At 40.5% G+C, this 18,315-nt stretch overlaps 2 protein-coding genes across 20 annotated transcripts in view; one reads left to right on the forward strand and one right to left on the reverse strand.

The window, feature by feature from the left end:
• Positions 1–723: 723 nt before the first annotated feature.
• Positions 724–18,315, reverse strand: part of LOC111248639 (uncharacterized) — a 38,184-nt gene continuing 20,592 nt past the window's right edge. For 4 of the 15 annotated variants that reach the window (XR_015327304.1, XR_015327297.1, XR_015327302.1 and 1 more), the window contains 4 exons: positions 5,121–5,219; positions 2,125–2,473; positions 1,543–1,914; positions 724–1,304 (listed from right to left, as the gene is read on the reverse strand). Coding sequence is in view for 3 of the 15 variants with exons in the window: in XM_086988368.1 (XP_086844494.1) it covers positions 3,801–3,813; positions 5,121–5,219; positions 6,398–6,525 (240 nt within the window). In the remaining 12 variants the exon portion in view is untranslated. The other 11 variants (XR_015327298.1, XR_015327303.1, XR_015327307.1 and 8 more) reach the window with 11 other exon arrangements.
• The window catches only part of LOC111248637 (CUB and sushi domain-containing protein 1-like), a 98,900-nt gene continuing 93,368 nt past the window's right edge, over positions 12,784–18,315 (forward strand). Inside the window, exons 1-2 of one of the 5 annotated variants that reach the window (XM_086988344.1) lie at positions 12,796–14,017; positions 14,299–14,318. Coding sequence is in view for 4 of the 5 variants with exons in the window: in XM_022801312.2 (XP_022657047.1) it covers positions 13,882–14,017 (136 nt within the window). In the remaining variant the exon portion in view is untranslated. Of the gene's footprint in view, positions 14,018–14,298; positions 14,319–18,315 lie in introns of all 5 variants that reach the window. The other 4 variants (XM_022801312.2, XM_086988345.1, XM_086988343.1 and 1 more) reach the window with 4 other exon arrangements.

Raw genomic sequence — 18,315 nt, forward strand, 5'->3', positions numbered from 1 at the left:
GCGGAGAGGATATTCATTGCTTTATTAACTCTTGGAAGCTCACAACTTTCCAGAACATATTTACTGCTAATATAAGAGGAGCTTCTTTTAAATGATGAACGTCTACCGTACTGAAGTAAAGCGTCACCTTAGGGATGAACTGGACCAGTTAAATATTCGAAATGGCATGCCCGCAAGAAGCTATCGCATTCAGGCGGGTGCTTTAATTGCGGATCGAACGTATCTTTATCCGCATATATATCTATATTTATGCTAGTTTCTCAACCGTTCACTATGAGAGTGGAAATTGTGAACTGACGCTTCTCTTGTGTTGAACATTTTTTTTTGAACATTTAAGGTTCCGAAACCTAGAGATATAGATGTTCTATCTAATATATAATAACAAATCTATTTTGAGGTATGGATATATATATGAATGACCTGCAATATTATATCCTGTAAGAAAACCCTAACAGTTTTTAAGGCTATAAGGAAATATAGTCGTATAGTCCGGTAAAAAAAATAAAAATACTTCTAAAGGTTAACGATTTGAGCTGGCTATTCTATGGAACAATGTTCGTGATGCATCCAGAAGAGCGCAGCCCTGATCATGGTTGGGACTACCAAGAACTAATCAAAACCAAAATACTAACAACGCTATTCGCTTACAACCGTCGCTGAATTTAAAGGAGGTACGAATCACATGATTATGAAGATAACTGGAAAGAATAAGGTCTGATAATGTATATATAGTAAACAATTATTTTATTCATTTAGTGAATGCAAAGAGGGCAGGCTTTGAGGTCATTCATTTATTAAGGTCTTGACATTTGATTCCTGTATTTACTAATTCCCATAAACAAATCGATTGGTTCTGCTCCTTTTTTTTATTAAGGTTAACTTAGAGGTTCGTCACAAATGCCTGAGTTTTTATATTTCAAACGCTGTTCAGCTTCAGGTTTTTCTTACGAGTTGTATAGTTGGCACGCATCTTTGAACCTCCGTAGTTGACAGAATAATCTTACTCAAATCAAAGTAGGGTTATTCTGTACTTAACAGAAAACAAAGCCATAAAACCCATACTAATCTTTGGTAAGAGATATACTGTGCAGGGAACTTTGAAAGAAAAAATTACTGATTTTTTGTTTCGGTACTAACAAGAATGAAGTTGTGAATTGTGTATATGTCCCAACCCATTTAACTAACAGGTACTGTAGTGTTTCCGCTGAGTAGGTTCAGAGTTATATGTACATCTGATCGCCCCCGCTCCCCCGGCGTGCTTTGTACTATTGGCAGCTAGCGACAGCCCAGGCCTGCAAAGACATCTAAGGAACACGGAAGGTAGTCAAAAGTAGACGCAACATTTTAGCTTTTTTGTTGACAGCCAACTATTTAGCAGCTTTCTGATTAGCCTATGTAAAGTGCAGAAGACGAATTTCGTGCAAGCGGTTGGATATAATTTGTTACTGTCATGGTAATTATTAACCTAAATAGGTTTTTATATTTTCGTAACAAGAGCTGGAAACCCAAACATTATTTCTTGAAAAATGTTATTTTACTTACTCGATTTGCTGGGTGATTGTTACCAGAGAGAAACTAACGCTCATCAAATCAGTTGTAATCGGAAACACTTAAATCAGACAGAGAAACTCGCAATTATGATCAAAACATTCAAAAATTCCATGTGACCATATAATAAGCAAATGCCGGCATGTATCTCACGGTGTTCGGCATTTCCTCCAGCTTTTAAAGCCATTATAGCACTTACGAATTTGAAGATGTTTACCTACCAACACTGCTAAGATGATACATCCTGAAGGAAATCAACTCAAATCGAATAATACAACTGCAATGTTATGATGACAATTATAAGATGGGGTTCATTATCGTAGTTTCCAAAACGAATCACGACTCGGCGTACAAGCAGCGACCCCCCTAACAACAGAATATAAAAGTATATAACATGACCGTAAAAGCTTATGTGATATATACATCAAGTTATCATTATTGTTATTACTACGCCACGCAGATTGCTTAGAGCAAAGAGTATGCGCTCAGAGAAATATTGTTCTAAATGGGAACGAATTCAGTAATATCCTGTAAAAAATATACATTCAAAAATAAAGATATTTTCTAAATGAATGCCTTTGCTAGGATCCTCCAGAGGACTTTTTCCGGCCTTGATTCGAATTCGTGGTCTGTGTTACAGTTCCAGATCCTGTTGACGCTTGCGTTGTGGTCATTGTTGACTGCACAGACTGCAATTGCTGGTGTACACTATGGCCGCCACTCTGGCTGGATCGCCCCGTTGGAGGGAGAGTCAATGTATCCACGTGCAGTTTTAGCTCATGTGATATTAGTGCATTCTGCCGCTCAGCCGAAAATGAGCAATAACGACATTTAAATTGGGCCCCTTTAAAATGATGGGTTTCGTGCATCTTTACGTTGGATAGATTATTACTCTTGTATGGACAATGATTACACATCCAGTCACCTGAAATGCGCAATGTGCTTTTATGGTGAATTCGGCGGTGTAATTTATGAGGATCTTTCATATATGTTCTTGATTGATGCTGAAACCTAGAAGCGTTCACATTTTGTGTATTTATCCTGATATTGAATGAAAATATTACCAAGATATACGTTTTCAAGCTGTTATAGAAATGAATGTCTATTCGTAGGCATTATAGAGACTAAGTAACTCCTTGAAAGGGTTTTCGAAACGATTCATACAACAGTTTGAATCCAAAAGTCAGCACACAGGTCTAAATTACTATTATTACCATCCAAAACTGTGCTTGCATATGGAGAGTTTTTTCTCCATCGATGTCGACCTCTTCAGGGAGCACAAAATCGCTTGTAACCAGATCATTAGTGATTACAGGAACTATGCCAGAACCTCGTGTAGCCATTAGGCATTCTTAAAGCTCCGATAAATTTGAAAATAACCTGGTCAGCGCTATAATTTTGTTTAAGAAATATATTTAACAGAATCCTCGAGAGAACATTGTTTCGAAAGGCGGTATGCTCAAAATCGTGATTCCTTACATGTATTTTGATTGCCGTGATTTGCTATGCTTAACTAGTTTGCGATGGGCATTTAAAATTATGGTTCTGGAACCCTTCTTACGTTTAAACCAATAATCTACCCATAAATATCTAATAATGACATATGTATTTTATGCAAAATCAATAGGCTCACGGGTAGAACAAGATTCATCCTTTACATCCCAAAGTTGTTTGTTCCCCATTTCACCATCGGGTGCCAATTACTCTGCTCAACTATCATACCTACTCACACATATTTTCCTCTAGAACTGCGGTCGTCCTTTTGTAAGCTGCACAGATCATAACTAATTGATATTCCCATCAATGCTTAAGTGTTGCTCAACGTTACCCGGTCGATATTACTAATCCTAAATGCAACGTTTGATGTTTTGATACGATATGCAAAGTTACGAAATCTATAATTGCTGAGAATAATTTGTTTAATCGAATGTTTTGTTTCTTCCTTGAAATACTTGTTGTAGGCGCTCTTCTTAATATCCATTACGCGTCTTGAGTGAAAATAAAGCCAGTTCGCCAATTGCCAACCAAAAAGGCCAATGTACTATTAGCTACGAAAGCATTTTCCATCGCACCAATGCGGTATCATAGGTGAATCTAGCAATAGATGGTATTTATTCAATAAGTGCTGTGGTTGTTTTGTAACAGAAAAATTTACTGGACGTCGTCGTGTAAACTCTAAGCTCTAAGCCTATGTCAATAATATCTCGAAGCAATGCATTTTCTCTTCGGGGCGATGTTTACTTAAGAATTTGTTATACACAACGTCTGAAACAAAATACAGCGTATCGTAAATTAAAACACGTTTTCGTCTTTATATGAGAATAAATTTAAGTACGGTATTCCATACAATGGCGACGGGCGATAGGTAAGAAAAACTAATTTTTAAATTGATCTCAAAACACTCATTGACTCTCTTTTTGTTTTCAGAATGATTGGTCTACCTTCCAATTTGGCCCGTGCAATACTTGTTTTGATTTTTTTTTCGATCTTAATTGGCCATTGCCATAAAAAAATAAAACTTGTAGTTACTAGGCTGTGAATAAGCTAACTGAAACCGGCTTAATAGCGACTTGATCGTAAAGTTTGTACTAATAATGAATGATTCTATATACATAGAATAAAACAAATTAAAGGGATACAATACAAGATGCAGCATTTCACCGCATGACACGATCTTAAGAGACTAAAACAGATTAAGTATCGCTAAGATCTTTAAGTGAGCAGATGTTAGTTGTCGTTACACTACCAAAGTAAACAAAGATTCAGTATTTGTTAGAACACTGTGGATTACAAACCATGCTCTAAGCGATCGTATTAAGTTGGATTTATTTTCTATACAGCAGCGGCTTGCTTCATAGTTTGTCTTATTTGCAAGTTGACAGCCTCTGGGTCGGAAGCAGGTTCGTCTTCTTCTAAAAGTCACAGCTTAAACTTACGTGTTTCCTATATATGTCAATATGTTACAAGGAACGTTATCAGCTCGCAAATCTTTGAATAAAACTTGTGAATAAAATCCTTGTCGAAAAATAATTTTAACATATACGGTTGAAGCAGGATGTTTGGGTAGCTATATGGACGCTCTGCTAGTTTACCCGGTCACTGAAACTGTTGTGATATGGATGCGTGTAATCGCGCCAAAAATACAAAGAAAAGGCGATTACTTTATACGTCCGTTTCATAGTTGTAGTAAAGAGATGTAAGTACTGAGAGTCAATATTTAATGTAATCTAGCAGTGATTAAAACATCTGTTTATGAATTTAGAGTTAGCATGAAGATCCCTATTTTTTTTGCCCGCGCAAGATTTCTCAAGATCACCGGCTCAGCAGGAGGCCTGTTTTCGTTGGTGTAATGGGGTCTTATTTCCAGAATATTCACTAAGAATGCAGTCAAAAGAAGCAGCACAAAGCTCAATCGCATAATCAGTCAGGGAAAAATAGTGTACGTTTGAGGAAACGCTTTAGAGGAAGTTAATCAATAGGCCAAGTTTTCCCCTTCAGTATCCTGTCGAAAACCAGGAGCACAAAGGTAGACATAGTAGCCATTATCAAGTGACCCCATTTTGCTTACCCACCTTGCGTAGATTTCTTTCGAAGTACTTGTGCCTGTTCCGGTGACCTTAGTTCTACTGTAAGAGTCTTTTGAAGCCTCAGCAACGTTTCGCGAATCAGGTCTAAAAATAGGAGATCCAATTGGCATACAAAAAAAAATGTTCACTTTAATAAAGACACATTAATAGTGAAAGCGATTTCACTATATAACTAAGTAAAAATCCTTGCATGTGCTCTGTGTACGGTAGTAGAGTGAACAGCTGAAAGTATTTGTAGGAGTTGTAAATTAAAAAAAACGTGCATACACGTTACGCCAAAAGTAAGGCAAGCCAAAAGAAAGCTATGTAGTGACTGCTTGCTTTAATACATCACGCAGCTCTCAAGTCATTTTCGGAATCGAATGATTTTTACCTTTTGGAAACCTATTCTTTCACGTTTCTTATTTAATAGATCGCCTTACTTGAAACGTCTATAGCGGGTAAACCATGAAAATTTTATATTTTCCGATAGCGTAATACGCACTTTGATAGTTGTGTCTTGTACAGGTCTGTCAAGCTCAATTTAACATACTACACTCTTTGAACAGTAGAATCAAATAGTATCACATGTTGAAAATATGCATTTTGTCCACGAAGTACTAGAGAAGCCCAGAGGCAGTTAACCCAAATGTATCGATCCGCAGCTAGCTATCTACTTTTTCACGAAGAAAACTTTATTGTGTCCTAATTAAGCATAATAAACAAAATCGGATATCTTGTAAAGGGTCCCTTTTTCGTAAAGGGACCGAACTCGACAGAATAAAGCCACCTGAAAGAATACAAACGTTTTTAGAACGATATTTGCTTCATTTACCAAATTTGTGCTTCTTGTGTAAGTTCCAACAATAACTTAAATAAGACCAGATGAATTTGCAAAATTATTCCAAATCTAACAAACGTTTTTCAGAACGAAACTATCACTCGAAGACAGTTTGCGCACGTTTTTTTATCAGTGCTTAACTATTGTCATACTTTTTTCTATGGTATCAGCTGATACGCTCAACACAGAACGCATTGTGAATGACTAAGTACCGAGACCGTCTAAAATGCATCGAGTGTGTTGCTAGTTCAACAATCGTTTGTGAAGTGAACTAACCAAAGATAACAAAATTTTTATGTCCATCTCCTGTAAAACCGCAACTCAGTGTCTGGGATAAAAATACTTCAGAGATACTTCGGGCGTTACTAGTACGCGAGTGCCAATTCATTAAGTTTTAGATCTTACAAGCGACAAAATGACAACGCTATCTACCGTTCTTAACTCTATGACATCGCCTGTTAAATTCCTGACAACTTTGGCTGGACAGTACGCTAACGGCGGGCGGTCCAATTCTTTTTCAAAGTTGAACACAATTGACCTTGGGGCATTACAAGTAAGTACGTCATCCATGAGTCATTGAAGTATGCACCTTAATGAAGTTTCATAACGTATTCCATATTAGAATCAAATTCGAATAGCTCTCACAGCACGACAATTCCTTGTGTTCATTCGCACCTCAGTGCTTTCCATACTGCACGCCACTTTGAGGAATAGCAGATCATTGGATTGTGCGAGTAGTCAAATTAAGTCTCTTTTTTTCAAGTTAAATGGACACTTCTGCACTTTTGATTATATAATTCGGTTACGTAACGAGGTAGCTTTTGCGAGGTAAAATTTCTAAACATAGCTACATGTGCACTGTTTCCACAGAACTCAGCTTCCACTTCAAGACCACGCAGTGCCGTATTCGTTGAATTCGATGTCTGTTTCAACAATGTTTCAGCTAAAAGGTCAGCACTGCCAGTTAGATCTTAGATATTCGGTTTTTCGATTTTCTTCGCGCCAGCTAAAGGCGGAAGATCGATGCCACCCCCGTAGCTGCTTCGTACCAACTCGGAAGTGTATGCTAAACAGAAAGAAGTTATTAGGCACAGAGTACGAGGTTCCGCCCGGTAACTTGGTGTGAGCTGTCTGCTCTGCTTCGCTTACGTAAACAATTCTGTATTCGTTAGTTAACAATGCAGCAGGACTCTTCATCTTACCGCGCTTCTCTGTTCCGTACAACCCTAGGCACTGCGGTTACTTCGCGCAATTTACTCTCCAGACTTCAGTATAATTAAGGGAAAAATGCTTTGGCGAACAAACATTGCCACGGCAAGCTAATTGTGCCCGTAGCCTGACAAGCGAGTCGAAGAGACAGAAGTTCGACGTGTTCGAGCTATTCGTGCTTGTTCCATTCATGGCGATTCATCACCTCCCTGATCGAGGGAAAGCTATGCAGTTGTTGCTCGAACATCGATCATCGGCCTGAATAGGATGTTTGCCGGTCCTCTGTAAATGAAATGATTCGTAGAAAAGGTTTGTGCCGTGCGAGCGGTAACGTCTCCATTCGCATTACTCGCTTCGAGACTCCCGTCTTTAGCTGAGCTGACGAGTAATCGTAGGTTCTACTTTAGCCATTCCTTCTTGCATCAGTTCAACATCAACCACCGTAACAGCGGCAATAACAGCAACGGGCGAACCGACGTCCACGTACCCTAGTGGCACAACTCAGCACGCGCAATTCTTATCGAGGCTAGCGCTGGAGTATAGAGTGCCGGTGGTGACGGCGGCGGAGATGGAACGCGATAAGGAGTTAGCGGCAGCTGCGGCAATGATCGTCGTTGCAGCGTCTCGCTCGGATTCCGCTAGTCTCGATGCGACGGGTCGGACATCTCTGTGAGCTCGTTTAATTTTGCTGCTGCCGCTGCTGCTGCTGCTGCTACTGTTGATGCTGTGGAAAGCATAGTTGGTCTCATGTCAGTCTCCAATGTGTTGTAAGTCGTGTGAATGCGCGGTCGGTTCTTAGTTAAGTCATTGTTCACTTAATAGAAAGCACGCGGTGTCGCCCGTTCTGTGCGATTCTTTATGCGCTGCAAAGCAGTGTCCTTTTACGACATACGGATGGTGGAGGCGCGTTAAACCATGAGCTAGGCAGAGCAAGCCAAAATTTGTTCCATCGAGATGTTAATACATGTTTCCGTCCTGTGTTTGCGCCCCCCCGCCCCCTCTTTCACTCTCGGCACTCTAGCGAGACGCTCGTTTGATCAGTAGCGCTTTTTTTCTGTTATCGTTATCGTGCCATTATCAATAATTGTGATAGCAAGTGACCGATATCGTTCCATAGAGACTTCCCTCTAACAGTCACACACACACATGGATAGCGGGCACGAATCGCTGACATATCTAGCTTTCGCCTGCTCTCCGCATATTTCACTGGTATACCTCGCAGGCGGTCCTATCAGTAGCCCATGGTTATCGTCAGCCTGATTATCAATACGATCTGTCCTCTTAATACTCATCCGCTATCACTGCCGAAGCCACGATTACCCACCAGTCCCACAACGACAACGGCGACATGAGAGCTGCTTACTCAAAGCGATGATGACGATGAGCAAGTAAAGTGTCAATGGTAATGACATCTAGTCACCCGCCGCGTCGAGTCCGCGTCCTGAAAGAGCGTCGCCGGCAGAGTGTCTAGCGAGTTTGATTGCTGACTCGTACCCCGCTCGGCCGGTTCCGACGTATGCGTAAGATTTGCAAACGCGCGCCAGCTGTGAGCCATTTTGATATCGTTTTTCAAAAAAAGGAAAACCAAAAATGCTAAGCAGCTTCATCCACCATTTAGCCGTATGACGGTCGAAAGGCATCAGCAACAGACTACCCTCCGCTGAACGAAGTTGGCGGACGATGACCATGAGGCAATATTACGACAGCTGTCCGATGTTATCCTCACTTTTCTTCACTTGCTTTCTCCATTTTGCGGAAAAAGGTGGGATTTCCTAAAGTGAATGGACTCGACTCTATTGGGAATCGTTTTGCCGTCAAGAGCTTTGCGCTTTGCACTTCGCGCACTAGTGGGGTACAAATCGTAAATAGAAGTCCATATGCTTCCATACACAGACTCATGCGCTCATTCTTACACACGCACGCACGCACGCACGCACGCACGCACGCAGACGAATCGAGGCACGTTGAAACGCATCCGGTTTTTATAACATCTTCGATCTGCTGTTTATCGTTGTCCCTGCCCTCTTCCTTTTCCTTTCATCTCCTTTTCTTTCGCGCACCGCTGAATGTCGCTGCCGTTCGGATATAGCTGAAGTTTGATTTGGGATGCGATTCAAATGTTCAAAACGGTCTGAAAAATGATGGGGCAATACCTCCTATTAAACGAGAAATTACAGAATGCAGTAGATGGGTTTGGAAACTGGGCTTGTATTATGCCTGGACGTTATAGGAAAGTATATTGCCTGTGTTCAGTGTCTGTCTTCATGAACATGGGTAGTAATAATAGGTAAAATTCTCTAAAACGAATGATATGAGCTCTTGTAAATAATCAAATTGGTTATTTTCTATCGTACAGTATGTATGTGTGAACTAACTAGATGGCTGTACTAGTTTTGCGTCGTCAATTACACTCTCTTTAGTAAAACGTGAACATAGCGTTTGAGCTCTATACAACATAGAGCTCCTTGAAATCATAAAAAAGTTAGCAGCATTTCCAAAAACCTACAGTTGGGCACTTGGGGGCATTCGTGCTTCGGCATAATAAAACAAACATTTGCAAGATATTTGCTTTGATTATTTCTACTGACTTCAATAAGTTAAATTATCTTAGTAAGATTAAATGATTTTAAAAAGATATTTAGGGCTAATCTTAATTCACAAGACGACTCAATATGCCTCGACATACTCGATCAGTATCAGCGAAGTAAACACGCGTCTGCAGCATGCGGACGGACCTCGGCCATTATAAAAGTCCTATATTTTCTTATTTTCGGTTATATAATCAAGTTCTCAATATAATCTACTTCAAATTTTAAATTCCAACGAAATGTAGCACCCTGTACAAGTTGCTTCTTAAACAGTAGATTTTGTTGAGGCTTATTATAGAATAGCTCTCATCATTATGGAGGAATAGTTAGCGTTTTTTTTTTTGGTGACTTAATGCGCATTTATGCCAATTAAGTCAAGGAAACGGTTTCGCAAACCTAAACGTATTAGCGGTAAATTATAGCGGTAGTTGATATGTTTATATGCGGTAGATGACTTGTTTGATGTCCTTACGATCGGGATCGTCAATATATATATATATATATATATATCTGTTCGATCGGATCGACCAAATTGAGACAGAAAATATACGCAGGTAACACCTTGTTCGGAGGTGGTGGTTACATCAAAACGTGGTAAACTTTCATGCTTGCCAAACCGTTTTCTGTTTAAGGCCAGACAGAATATTAATCTAAATCAATGGAACGCCCTTGCAGGGCATCTTAGATTTGTTGTACGTAACCATTTTTTCGCTTTCGGAGAAACATCATTAGCATGTAATGTGAAAAGTTTGTAATGTAATGTAAAGTAAAAGAGAATGTTTCACAGGAAACTGTTGTATCTAGTAATCATTCAATGCATCGCGGTTAAAACAGATCTGTGATTGTACGTCCCAGTTTGACAAATTTACGTTCTCTTTAAGTTGAGTAAAAAACTAAACTAAGTGTCCATGTTAACTTGATAATATATACGATGCGCTTATCTATAAGACATATTGAAAATAAAGCGTTTTTAGCCCTATTAGCAACGTAAGACGTTCGTTCACATGGTACCGAGGCACGTACCGAGGAAAATCCACAATATTTGCGAAAACAGGTATCATTTGGCTGCATAGCCAACGACCCTGTGACGATTTGCTCTAGGCACATCTTTCCACTCATGAAAAAACCCGAGAACTTAACATCTCTTCTTAAGATCTAACGAACTGTTATCTGGGTGTCTTATACAGCGCGTGAATGAATAACGGACTAAAAATAGTTTTCATCATTTGTTATGGGATCGTTACTGCAGTTAAATACAAAAATTACAAACCGCAAAGCGATAAGCACGAAGTAAAGTTGCAAGAACGAAGCGGGTTAACTTCGATGTTGCTTAAAATAGTGCTTTTGGACAAAGCGTGCTATTATTTCAAAGGACAAAGGCCCGCCCCGAACAGCGTGTAGGAGGCTGACAATAATTCATGTGTGTTTTAGCATTTGTGTTACGACTAAACGAGTTTAATGGAAGCTAGCCTTTGCTCTTTAGTACTTAGTATAAGATGATCTGATTGCCGTGTAGTATCTCTTTGAAGTCTCGTGCTGGTCAAGTTTGCAAAACAGACTCCCAAGGACGCGGCTAATGTCTAAATGTACTCTTGAGATGAAAATCTAAATGCTTACAGAACGAAGTGGTGCCAAGAACAGTAGATTAATTTTGGCAGAAAGTCACTTTATTTCATGAGATGTTGCAATCTGTATCTCGACAACTTAGATACCTCATCTAAACATAGTTTTACCGACGTATAACTGAGGTCGTTAATTCAAGCAGCCCTCTAAGATTGTCGATTTTACCGAATTTTTTTTGCTTTGTCGTGTTCGTCTTTGTTTTTTTTTTTATCTATTCACACAACACGGGTTAGAGGGGGCGCTCGTTGTACCCTTTACACTGAAAACAGATACGGCAAATATGAACAAACAAAAAAAGTTACTACAATAACTTGGCCCGTCGAAGGCCAGGTTCCGCACTTCCTTTAGGTTTGCTTTATTTTCATCCTCAATAGGTGGTAGCTGCCAGCGATGCAAACCTATGGGGAGACACAAAGTATCTTACATAAAGAAGTGCTAAGAAGTTTCGTAGCGACAGCTAAACATATACATTTCAATGAATTTGGGCCTAAGGTAATACAGAGATGCAGACTGTATGAGGTAATTCAAAGTTGAACTCCTTTTTGACAGGCAAGTGGCCAACGGTCACCCGAGGTGGATATCTTAAAAAACCAAAAGGGAAACCTCTTCAATGTATATCAGGGAATACGATCACGAGCACTGATACGCTTCATTTGTCCCTTTACTTATTCAAACATTAGAAAGATTTTTGCGAATGTTCACGTTCACGAATATACAATTGAGGTCCGATAGCTGATAATATTCATGTATTCTACTATTCGATAGATCATATCGTTGTGTTTAATGTGCGATTCTGAGTCAAACAAGATATCTCATAATGCCACACTTGCACCCCATTCAACCGGCTGGTCACGTCCTTCTCAAAAACTTCTAAAGTTCCATAGCCAACAACCCTCCCACAAGTCAGTCGACTGTGCCCGGTTTTCATGCATCAATTTTGCAATGAAGATATATTTCACATTGTCAAGCAACTATCGACCGCGTACTTTGATCAACTGATTGACTGTCAGCTAATAGAAATCATTACTCGTATTTTTTCCGACCCTTTTATTTCGACTTGAATCGTTCATGTCACGTACCTCGGCTGTAGGCCGTCTATTTGAATTTCCGTAACTAGTTAGCTAATCTCATAGTCTGGGGGATCCTCTGGGCACAGTATCAGATCCAGAGGGAGAATTGATCGCATCAGACAAACGGAGGTGTTTCCACTGTCAAACCGTTGACTCAGAAAAGTACATTCGAATAAAGTGGATTTGTATTACTCTCTCATTGAACCAAACGGCATCGTATGCCGTCGAGTAACGTTAACTGCCCCACGTAGATCGCGTTCAACAAAAAGATCACGACAACGGTGGCAGTGTTCATACGTCTATCATGAAGCCATGGCGCCAACTAGTGCTTGCCATGAACGCCGCGGCCTCGCGTCAGCGAAGTCTAGCCATCGCCAGTGCTACCTCTGCTGCCACAGATCGCGCAATTGAAGCTGGCGATAATACAGCCGTCGTTGTTCGATAGTACACGACGGAATAGATTGGGCCAGTTGCTGGCGCCGTTGCTGCTGCAAAACTCCTGTAGCAGACTTCAGTTACTTCGTCTTCGTTCTTAATCGCTGACTTCATGCCCGTTCTCCTCGCCATCGTCGGGGCTATGGTTGCGCACATCTCTCACAGCGCGCGCGCCGTTCAACGGTTGTCGTGAACGGCCGCCAGTTCCGTTAGGGCCACCAAAATCAACGGATAGCAGAGCCAACAGCAGCTCGCACATCAGCACACCCCTGCATGGCAATCGCCGCAGAAGCAACGACAGCTGTTGTGTATTGGTTTCCACGTGAATTTGTTTCGTTTTGTATATATATATATATATATATATATATACATATATATATATATATATATATATATATAGTTCATATGTGTTTGCTGTGCGTAAGGCTGTAGTTACTGCTGATATTTTCAAAGCAAACAGCTGACCCTAATATGTACAGGAGAAGGTACTAATGCTATTGAAATTGAGATGAAATTGAAGTGAACTGAGGGAGGCAGGCTGCATGTTTGTGGTTGCGATATTAATGGGGCTGTACAATGTTTTTCATGGCAGAATAGAAACAGGGTGATTGTGTTGGTGTGGTTATTTCTGGATATTGTCTCTATTGCTCATGCTTCCTGAAGAGAAATCGTCTGCGGTTTGATTAGGTGAATGTTTAGTGGACAATGAGCTTACGTTCTCACCGGGGTGCGTTCGAATCTCGCATTTTTCTGTAATTCTCCGTCCTTTGTTGAATAGACGAGTGGTTGAATAAGGTGAAGGAGTGTTATAAAGTGTATGGGAGTTGGGGCTCGGCCTAGAAACGGTGCAGGGGACCAAGCTGAAGTTCGAAAAGTGCAACCGCAGTTAAAACGAAATCAAATGACCTAAGTACCGGCGTCAATGGATAAGCACCAGTGAACTAAGGTGCGAAACCTGCACTGTCCTTTGGGGGCAGTCTGGATACACCCATAGCGATTTAATGGATACGGGTAGAAGTGCGACGATGAGACTCCCCCCCTATCGTGGGGCCGTGGTTCCTCTTTTTGGAAGAAAGAGGGCGCGGAAATTTATTGGATTACTTATCATCGCCTGCGCAGGGACTTCGCTGACTCAAGGTAAATGATAACGGAGCTCATGTAAACAACTGAGCCGTCACCACCCTCGACTACTCATCGTTGCCGATGACCGGATTTGCCTTGATATTGTTCTTCAAAAAATAATTGCAATCATTATGAATCGTTCGGGACCAATGCATAATATCACAGTGCGGAGTGCCGAAAGAAAGAAATGCCACGAACAATCAATAACACATAAAGTAGCACAAAAAACATGATATCTGCAGTTGAAATGTCTCTCATATTTGAAGATCTAAGAAGCCTTTTTATGTACATTTTAGGTACGCATCTGTTCTTTCAGGTACGTACGGGTCCTTTTTGATAGATTCGATTCTTTCAGTGTGTTGAAACAGTCGACATTATTGGGGCTAATTCTATAGCCTTTAACTCGGATGAGGCTGTGAATTACATCGAAAAGTTATGGAAAAAAGAAGCGGGGAATCGAAACAAACGGCATGTAGTGCATGTTTTTTTTAAGCACCGCAAGCTTTATAAAGGCTTACTAGATGGCAAATGTTCAAATGTGGACATGGAAGGATTTAGAAAATTGCACGTTGTTTTTATCCATCTACGTAAATTAGTGATATAGTTCACAGTAGAATTCATACGATACGATTTCAACTGCAGACGAACTGCATAGGCTTACCGGCGGCTTGGCACCCAGCCTGTAATGACATTCGAGACAAATATATCAATGCCGACAACATAAAAAACTAAATGAGAAATTCCATGGCTGACTGTGGAAGATTCGAAGTGCAATTATAGAATTATGTGAAAGTCGTACGAAAACGATAACGGAGGAAGGCGTCGAATTTCCTATGATTGCCGTTACCTATACGGTCGAGCTTCGACTGAGGTCGCCACCAACACGACATCCCGTCAGGTTATTTATTTGTATGTGTTTGTGAGGACCGGCGAAGCAGAGGCTGAAGGCACGCATCAGAGAAAATGAAAAGTTTTAAAAATCGTAACACTTTGCTAGGGCCCCAAACGCTTGGCCACTGCTGGCGCTCCCCCCGTAGTCTACTATGGGCAGGTGATAATAGAGAAAGCACTTTCCTCCTTCAGCGAAGCGCAGAGGCAGCAGTGATGGCGGCGGCGTCGGCGGCCGCCGCCAGCGGTGGCTTTTTGCTTTTTATAATTTTCACCATTCCATGAATCATTCCCTAACTCGTAGGCAAAGCTACGCCCTATTCTCAAGCATTCGCTGGGGTCTGTTTTGCGTAATGCGACGTCGGTTGCCCAGCGGCTTGCCAGTGTCCCGGGGAAAAGTTGCTCCGCAGACGAAGTCGCTTTCCAAAGTGATGTGATCATCATCATCCATACTTCTCTAGGCGTGAAATGTAGCTTCGTTCACGTATGCTTTAAAAGATCTACCGAACTGTACCACTACCCTATGAATCAAGCTTTCACTTGCACGCAAGCAATCGAACAGGGCGCCATCTGCTCGGAAATAACAAAGCTAACAAACACATTGAGTAATTCTAGAATGGCTTCTTGCAAAATAGTAGCAAAAAGATCGTAGATGATCAAAAATGAAATTAGTGAGTGTATCTCATAGAGCAAATTTTGGGTGCACTATGTACCGCCTTTTATTTAATTATACAAATTCGCTATTTATTGGATCAACCATTATCATGCACTGGCTAGGTGGTTATGTGTCGTCGTTATATTTCGTATTTCTACATAGAGGGTTAACTTTTTGGATGACCAATAAAGTGAGTGATTCTTTTTTCGCTGTACAATCTTAATTGCGGGATAATAATATATGAAATTTTGCTTAAATGTATGACCTTCAAAACACTTGACACCTATTATAGATTACGCGCATATATATACGTATGTACCATTCACTAACTAGATAAAGTAGGTAAAAATAGATAAACACTATCTAATTATCTCCTTTTTACACAGCAATAGAGTGAAGGTTTGTCATTGAGTGAGATCAACTTACGATCAGAATAGCGATAATGGGAAAGTTTCGTGTATCTTTTTGTTAGTAGCTTAATCTTAACATATCAACGCTCGTGTAACGTTTGTCATAATTTATTAATTATGGATTCAAACGATCCATAAGATTTAACTATTTACAAAAAAGACAATCTGTAGATATAATGGAATCGGATGGAAATGGAGAGTGAATCAGAAAAATTCAGGTAAGGGTTAACAACCAGACTTATCATATTTGAAAATAATTTCCTACCTGCTTACAAAACGGAACCGGTATGGTTTCTAGCCTCTAGTACTAATTACCTGCCATTCATGAAATTGTCGACGACAATGATTACAAGCAATCTTCATTTAATTCTCTACTAGTATAATAGAAATTATAGATGAAATAAATGTTTAGTGAGATAAGAAGGAAGCCCAAAGCTGCCGTAAACGTATTGCAAATTGGCAAAAAAAAAATGCTGTACCTTCTAGACCTGAAAATATTTACACGGAACCGTACCACTATTGAATAACATTGAACTAATGTTAGCGCTATAGTTAACCGCAGCGTCGGGACAGCTGTTTACTAATACCGGCTGCATGGACACCTAATCTGACCTAACAAGATTCGCTTGAAGGAAAATGTCAGGTTTGTCATGATTCTCTGTTTTTTTTTTTGCTGCTGCATGTGATTCCTTAAAGGGCAAATTACTTGCGTAGTAGAGCCCATTAGTACAATAAAATTATTAGAACATAGGTGTCTAGTATCTACAGAGAAAGCGCGCAATTTATTTTATGCTGTTCTAAAAACTGTTGATAGACTGATGGTACTTAAGCCAGAGTTCAAATGCTACGGTATGACAATGGTTTAAGAAATAAGCTACAAATCCTGTTAAAATACATTGCCCAACAAGTGATCATATCGAAAGTTTCGGTTCTAAGTGCTGTACAATATATTGATGACAAACTGTCACTTTCGGCGCAATGTAATGAAAATGCACGGTTGTAAGAGCTACTGGCCTGTAAAGAAAAACGTACTTTATATCATACAAACAGGGCTCATGGAATAAAGGTGACGACGGTTCAGCGAGGTTCGCGTTACGTGTCCGTTCACTAATGGACCTTTAATGCATAGATGCACCTTTAATAGTCAGTGCTAAGTTTTTTTGTACGCTTCTGTTATATAGCTTTGAATGTGCTGTATGCTTGTTCAGGTCGGAATAAAATAGGCTGTCCTAATTAATTACATATGTACTGGGTCATATATTCAGTACGTCAATGACGACTATGCAGGACAACCAATGACTTCGCTGCTGAAGGGAGCAAGGTCGTCTTTATTATACTCGGTAGCGGTTGCCGAGTCATTTACCCGTTCGACAATAAAGAAATTCGGGCCAAAACGTCCTTCAGAAGGGCGAGTGTATTGAACACTCTCCAATGGCAAAAAGTAGTCCAGAACGACTATGACCGTAACAAGTAACAGACTGAGATGTGGAAACATCTCAGATCTTCCTCGATTTTTACATCGCCCACGGTACCAGAACATAACAAAAGCAATATAACCATAATTCGAACAGTAGCTACAAGCTGAAATAAGCAAAAGATCATTGTCGAATACCTCAACGAGCTAGTACCTCGGAAGCGTCACAAACGAGGTCCACATACACTTCGATAATGAGAAGCCGAATTTCAAGTGGACTTAAATTCGACGTTTTTGTTGTCACCGTTGTTAGTATTGCTGATCCCAATACTACGGCAGCGGGTTTTTTTAGCGTTATTCTACCCCAGACAAACCAGAATTTCCGGCGTGCTTGTTTACCGTGATAGGGATTCAATGAAGACCCTATTTTTCCCGCTAGATCTATATTTAGACGCAAATGACAACAGACCTTCGTTAAGTGCGGACTCAACTTGGCCTTACCGTGCCTATACTGCGCTGATTATGGCTACCACAGATCCATACAGGAAAGGCTTGCACATTGTTTTGAAGTTCGTCTCGTCGATCAGGGCCTGATTATATAAAATTGTCTTTGTCTAATGTGTTGCTTGTTGACGTATATGTAGATACGTCAACACAGATACGTAACGCAGAAGCTTGAGCTTGTCTTTTTTCCTCAACGACTCCTGTGAGTCTATGCGTGCGTATTGTGCTGCCTGTCTGCCGCTCCATCGGCGAGTCAGCTACGTCGTCGTTGGCCAGTTGTATTAGTTCGCGTTGCCGTCGTCGTGATGGCTCTTTGGCGTTTCTGGCCTCCTTCTGCTGTTCTGCTTTGGGGCACTAGTGGTGCTGCCGTTAGCGTCGTCAAGATTTCTGCGTCGTCGCTTTTGGCACGTCGGCTGATGACCGAAGGGCTGGTACATATAGG

Source organism: Varroa destructor, unplaced genomic scaffold (assembly GCF_002443255.2).
Source record: "Varroa destructor unplaced genomic scaffold, Vdes_3.0 BEIS01000004.1, whole genome shotgun sequence".
In the NCBI taxonomy this organism is placed as follows: Eukaryota; Metazoa; Arthropoda; class Arachnida; order Mesostigmata; family Varroidae; genus Varroa; species Varroa destructor.